The sequence below is a fragment of the Penaeus vannamei genome, chromosome 29 (genome assembly GCF_042767895.1).
Source record: "Penaeus vannamei isolate JL-2024 chromosome 29, ASM4276789v1, whole genome shotgun sequence".
Taxonomy (NCBI): Eukaryota; Metazoa; Arthropoda; class Malacostraca; order Decapoda; family Penaeidae; genus Penaeus; species Penaeus vannamei.
Genome location: NC_091577.1, coordinates 14,188,393 through 14,195,207, shown reverse-complemented (window position 1 = coordinate 14,195,207; position 6,815 = coordinate 14,188,393). Strand labels below are relative to the sequence as shown.

General features: G+C 36.9%; 1 protein-coding gene across 1 annotated transcript in view; it reads left to right on the top strand.

Moving 5' to 3' along the window:
* LOC113828902 (piRNA biogenesis protein EXD1) overlaps nucleotides 1-6,389 on the top strand; it is an 8,974-nt gene extending 2,585 nt beyond the window's left edge. The window contains exons 3-9 of the mRNA XM_070142253.1: nucleotides 298-411; nucleotides 1,302-1,418; nucleotides 1,763-2,011; nucleotides 2,316-2,591; nucleotides 4,662-4,805; nucleotides 4,979-5,164; nucleotides 5,611-6,389. Coding sequence (XP_069998354.1) covers nucleotides 298-411; nucleotides 1,302-1,418; nucleotides 1,763-2,011; nucleotides 2,316-2,591; nucleotides 4,662-4,805; nucleotides 4,979-5,164; nucleotides 5,611-5,745 — 1,221 coding nt within the window. The 3' untranslated portion in view covers nucleotides 5,746-6,389. The remainder of the gene's footprint in view (nucleotides 1-297; nucleotides 412-1,301; nucleotides 1,419-1,762; nucleotides 2,012-2,315; nucleotides 2,592-4,661; nucleotides 4,806-4,978; nucleotides 5,165-5,610) is intronic.
* Nucleotides 6,390-6,815: the final 426 nt, after the last annotated feature.

The following is a 6,815-nucleotide window of genomic DNA, read 5'->3' as shown; positions in this document are numbered from 1 at the left end:
TAAACATGACCTCCTTGGTGGAGGTAATGCTAATGAATCCTTAAAAAAATTCCTGGATCTGAATTGATTCCCAGATCACTACCAAAATTTAATGGCATCATAAAAATCGTCATAACTTTTTGAGTTATCCTGCTAACCAACCAACAAATTTATTAACTAGCTAACTAATTATCAACTAACCAACCAACCAACATAATAACCTTGGTGGAGGACATAATGCATGCAAAATAAATGTAACTTGTAGTATTGGAATTTTACCTTGTATATTTACTATTCTTTTATTTTCTCTACTTCTAGGAATTAGGGGATGCTTGTTTGGGACTCAGAATTTTATTGGTCTCAAGAGAAGGCTCGTACATGGGGGTTATCAACCTCGTTCTTCCTTCTAGCAGAAGATTATCACTTGAGAAGGTAGGGCTGCGGTGTTCATGGTTTTATAGCACATCTGATTATGATTCTCTCATTCTCTCTCTCTCTCTCTCTCTCTCTCTCTCTCTCTCTCTCTCTCTCTCTCTCTCTCTCTCTCTCTCTCTCTCTCTCTCTCTCTCTCTCTCTCTCTCTCTCGCTCCTGTCATTGTCTCTCTCTCTCTCTCATTCTGTCTCTCTCTCACTCATTTCCTCTCTTACTCATTTTCTCTCTCACTCACTCATTTTCTCTCACTCATTTTCTCTCTCACCCATTTTCTCTTTCTCTCATTTTCTCTTTCTCTCATTTTCTCTTTCTCTTATTTTCTCTCTCTCTCTCTCTCTCTCTCACTCTCTCTCTCTCTCTCTCTCTCTCTCTCTCTCTCTCTCTCTCTCTCTCTCTCTCTCTCTCTCTCTCTCTCTCTCTCTCACTTCTTTTCTCTCTCTCTCCTTTTCTCTCTCTCACTCTTTTTCTCTCTCTCTCACTCATTTTCTCTCTCTCACTCATTTTCTCTCTCACTCATTTTCTCTCTCTCACTCATTTTCTCTCTCTCACTCATTTTCTCTCTCACTCATTTTCTCTCACTCATTTTCTCTCTCTCACTCATTTTCTCTCTCACTCATTTTCTCTTTCTCACTCATTTTCTCTCTCTCACTCATTTTCTCTCTCTCTCACTCATTCTCTCTCTCTCACTCATTCTCTCTCTCTCACTCATTTTCTCTCTCACTCATTTTCTTTCTCTCTTATTTTCTCTCTCTCTCTCTTTCTCTTTCTCTTTCTCTTTCTCTCTTTCTCTTTTTCTGTCTCTCTCTTTCTCTCTCTCATGAAATAGGATACACATTGATGCCAGTGTAGGAATAGATATCTTAATGTGTTTTCTTTTTTTCCATGCTAGGTCTGCAATCCAAAAACAGGAAAGAAAAGAGTTGGATTATTGACCTTTTTCTTTCACAACATTTTGAAGATAACGGTCATTGGCGAGGACAAAGAGGCGAAGGAAAGACTTCTGAAGGTTAGTCTTTGCTTAGAATAATTTTGGTGATTGTTATATCTTGAGGTAAATTAAATGTGTGTGATGTAGGCAGAGTATAATTGTAGTGCAGGAATTGATTGTTAAGTAAATTGTAAATTTAGTGCAGGATGTGCTTATAAAGTAAAGTGTAAATTTATTACAGGAGATGCATATAAAGTGAAGTGTAGAATTAGTGCAGGAGAGAATTATTAAGTAACATGGAAATTCAGAATAAAAATGTATGTGTGCACAAGAGATGATTATCAAGCCCCAGATTTTACTGTAGATGGTAGAAATAGCTTAGAACAGTTTATATGTCAAGCAAAATGTATATACTCCATCAGGATGTTTATCAGGAAGACCAGAGAGGAAAGCAACTCCTAATGAAGAAGATCGTGCCACCCCACCTGCTTGGATATGATGCAAATCAGTTAGACGAAGATGTCCTTTTAGGCAGAGTGGAAAACAACCCTTTAAATAATGGAAGGGACTCGGCTGACAAAGAGAAGCCGCCTCCACCACCACCAGCGAGAATACCACGACCAGCTAAATGGCTCGTTATTGATAACTTGGATGATGCTTACATGAAAGCAGTAGGTATATTCTGGTGTTGAAATCCCTGATGAATATATAATTTCTTTCTTTCTTTCTTTACAGTGATTTCATATGAATATTTTGATTTATTATTTCAGTGTCATAGAATGTATACAAGGTTTTATATGCTCATTTTTTTCTTTCTTTCTTCATAATCATGTTTCTTTGCTATTTAGTTTGAGTGATTTTTATGTGCATATTAATTTTACATATATACATGCTAATGTATACATACATACATAGGTATGTGACATGAATGTATATATTTTAACATACTTAGTAATGTTTCTCCTGTTCCCTCAGTTGGAATTTATCAAGAATGAGAACACCATCTCGATAAGCTTGGAAGGTCAGAACCTAGGACGCGGAGGGACCCTAGCTTGGTTTAGCGTAGCAACTTCCAGCATTATCTTTCTGTTCGATATGGCCAAGATTGGAGCAGGTGAAGCTTTCCGAAAGGGGCTGGGTGGAGTCTTGAAGGATAAGGCAGTCCTGAAAGTCGTGCACGATTGCAGGACTATGGAGGATATGTTGCATCACCAGTTTGACATTAATTTGAATAATGTCTTTGATACACAGGTCAGTTTTTTATGCACAATTAAGATATGATTCATTTGCTTGAGATAAATACCGTTTGAGATTATTATTTATTTTTTTGTGAATTTCTCATATATGGAACTTGTAGAAACAGTTATTTAGGAGACAGTCCTTGCAGTAATGATGATTCTCCTGGTGTACTTTGGAGAATATAAAATTGCATTATTTTCATATATATATTTGTTACCTGCTATCCCTACATGGGTTATAAGCCTCTGAAGGATATGATATTTATTTCAATTTTCTTTTTTTTTTCTACAATTACTTTCCCTTTTAACACTGTAAGGAAATTTACACAGCTGCTTCTTTTTGTTTTCAAAACTACTGTACAGTCTTCATTGCCTCCCCACATTACTACCCCATTTTCCTCCCACCCATGTCCTCCTACTGCTTCCACCTCAATAAACTTAACTGGGATTGATTCTTGGGATTTCAGGGTTTAAAGTCTTATAATCTCTAAAATAATTTTTTTGAAATTTAAGACCTTAAAAAGTCATAAAAATGCAGGTTTTTCTATTGCAGGGCTTAAAATTTGTCTAAGACATACTTTGTTTGCATGAATGTACATATATCTATAACCAGTGGTTGCCCTCGTGATTCACTCACTTGCAGATATCTACACTGCTTAATTGGAAATCATTTGTCAACAATATTAGACCTTTATCTTTGCTGATCGACACGGCTGTTCACTTATGGGCCGTGTGAGACTTATGAGTCTTAAAAAGTCTTAAAAAGGTCTTACATTTCATAAGCTTATACCTGCAAGAACTCTGAATTCCCTCCGCAGTCCCTTACTCTTACAATACCCTTCTCTTCCAACAATGCCTCCTGAAACAAAGAGGCTGCCCTGCCTATATACTTGAATGTGAGGTAGCTGTTCCTATAATCAAACTAGGCATCACTCTATGGGAAGCCAGAGAGGAACCATGACAAAGAGGTTTTTCTCTCTACCTATTCCAAAACTGTTCTTCACTTGGCTCCCCTGCCATCTTCTCAAGATGTCTCAGGATCTTTCCCAGTATATCTTCCATCTACCCTGAACCAACCTACCTATATTCCTCCTCTCTCTGTCAGATTTCTTTTCCAGTCTGAATCCAGATACCCCAATATCTACCACCTTCCCAATGCCTACTCTTCCTCCTCTATACTTTACCTACTGCACCAGGCAACCTAAATGTTCCATTCCATCTTCACCTACCACAGCCTGTCCTACACCCTCCTCTACCTCTGCTCCTCTATCATCTATCCCCTCTTCTCCTCACAAGAGAACCTTTGTTTCTCAGACCTCGCCACCCAACTCCCCTCCCAGAAATCATAAAGACATCCCAAACTTTCTAAACGTGATGCAAGAGAATGCTCTGCTCCCTCATCATTCCCTCTACATTCAAAGTTTTTGCAGATATCCATCCTCCTCCTCCTCAAGTTTCCCTTAACACACCCCATTTTTTCCATATCCCTCCCCTCCTGATATTCTACCTGATATTTCACCACCTCCCTTATCTCATTCCCTGGGTTTTTCTCCTCCAACAGCCATCTCTGTCTGTATTACCCATTAATTGTTTCAAAATGGATCTTTTGCCAGTTTTTCTTGAACAGTGTTCCTCTTCCTTCCTCAGCCACAGATATTGTCCATTTCATCCAATCACGCCATCCTTAACCCTTTCCTCTTTTACTAATCTCCACTTTACTTCAATTGCTCCCCTTCTTTACCCTTTTTAACTGCCATACTATCCTATAATGCTCTATAACCTTTGACATTAACACATTTTTTCCTAATCATTAACTCCTTTTTAGCCTTTTTGCTGCAATACTTTACCATAGTGCTATATGACCTTTGATATCTAGCACATTTTTGTTTTTAACCATTAACCTCTCTCAAAATGACATCCCAGACCCCGTCCCCCCTTCCTCTACTGCCGCTGCCCCCCATCACACGCACATCTCAGGGACAGTCCCCATAACTTGAGAGATGGATTGTATTGTCTCATGATGTGTGAAAGACAGAAAGATTTCTATTAAATTTCTTCCTTAAACTTGATTTTATTGTTTCAGGCAGCTGAAGTGTATGTTCATATGCTCCAACACAAGGGAGCTGTGCCGTCCTTCGTATCAGGACTACCAACTCTTCTCATCAGATATCTCAAGCTGTCGCCAAGTCATGTCTTTTTCTCACATGTTCGGCAGGAATGTTCAGAGGTTGGTGACTGCAGCCTAAAATTAGTAGCTTTTATATGTTGTGCAATAATTTCTGTAATCTTTTACCAGTAATGATATCAATTATTTGAGAATAGTGATATGTCAGTGTTGCATTAAACATCAAAAGAAAAAAGAAATTACATTAATTGAAGTTGTTGTAAAAATTATTCCAGAATGATGAATTAGTGTGGTTTGAGCGACCTTTGCCATCACACCTAGGTGAGGGCCTGGCTCGCAATGTGATGTACCTCAGAGAACTCCGTCTGGAATTGCTTGATCTTATTCTGGTGGACCTTAATCAAGTGACAAATCTATACCTTGGCTCACTACGCGATAAGGACTCTGTCACAATTAGTAATGTAAGTCTTAAAAAATAACATTTTTCTTTTGTTACACAGTATGAATGTTGCAGAAATCTGTTGAAGTTGTTACTGTAAGCTTTCATTGTTTGTATATTTGTCTCTTCACATTATCAATTTAATCCCCAAGACACTAGAATTCTTGCAGCTCTTTCCCTCTTCTTTGTTCGTAACTCAATACATGTCTGTGTACATCTTCAGGGTAAAAGTTATTGCGTTGTCTTCTTATATCCTGCTATAGTTAAACTAAACGTGTATTAGGACACATTGTTATGTGGGAGGAGTATCCATTGACTTGATAGCATGGGAAAAGCTTTACAGTTTGTAGTCTGGTCTAAAAAGAGTATCCATGTTTTTAGATTTGCATTCAAATGTTAAACCATTTCAATAATTTTGTGTACCAAAAACATGTTATTTTACATGTGGCTGAATTTTCTCTTTTTCAGTTGGAGCTGCATGTCGTGCCGGCAGAAGTCCAGAAACTCGGAAAGCGCACCATAAGCAATTGTGTGGTTGATCACGATCCCTATGTACACTGTTCACGAGATGCAATTAAGATTGTGCCTCAGAAAAAGTATTGATTTACTTATGTTGGTGTTATTTATGTCAAATAGCTGAAGATTATATACTTTTTCATTAATAAAGTGAACCAACTGTTACTCCAATATACTGTCAAAAATACGTTTGTTTCTTTTAAGGTGGTTGTGAACCACATTCAGATGTGCCGAGTGCCTCTTATATTACTTTTGTTCTTATTACCTTTACAAAGAAAGTGGTTTTGGGAGAAAATTGAAATCCACTTTTAGCAGTTGACATTGTGATTTCAGTTATTCATCAAGTCCTTCCGGCCCAGTGCCAAAGATATAATTCCTGTCAATTTGCACAATATAGAAAGAATAAGTAGATTTTTTATAGATGCTACTTATTGTGTGGATATTTAGTTATTGTTTTTACTGTTGTGATGTTTGTTAAGAATTGAAAAAAAAGTTTTTCTTACATTCCATGTTATATTGATTTAGCTCTTCAGTTTATTTACATGTTAGTGGAATCTTATGAATAATCTGATTTTTTTTTATGTACTGCAAACTGCTAGTCAATTATCTGTTTTGTATGCATTATTCACTCTTAGATTATGTCTTGAGATAAAGATTTGGAAAACTGTATCTACCACAATGGCTCGTAGTTAATAGACTTTGTACTATATTAGAATAAAAGGGTTTATGGATTGGTTGTTTCAAGCAAACATCATTCAGCAAAAAAAAGAATTATATTCACAAAAGCATTTTTATGATTAACTGAACATTTCTAGAAAAAAATGAGCTCAGCAATGAAAATGAAAATCAATATCTGGATTGGCTTAAAGAGGAAAATTAGGTTTGAGTAGTAATCTAAGAAATTCTTCAGATTTCTTCTACAGCCTTCAGCCTTCTGAATAAAATGGGAACACTAGTAAACAAAATATATGGAGAATGTGAACAACTGAACTCGGCTAAAACAAGAGGTGAAGCCATATCATATATATGATTTTTTTTCCTAAATGGAGGGGAGGAGGGTTATGGTGTTTGGGAGGGTCATATTGGTAAATATTTCTATATAAAAATTGTTTGTGTGGTTGATCTCATGTCCCAGAGGACTCTGAATTATGTCATGA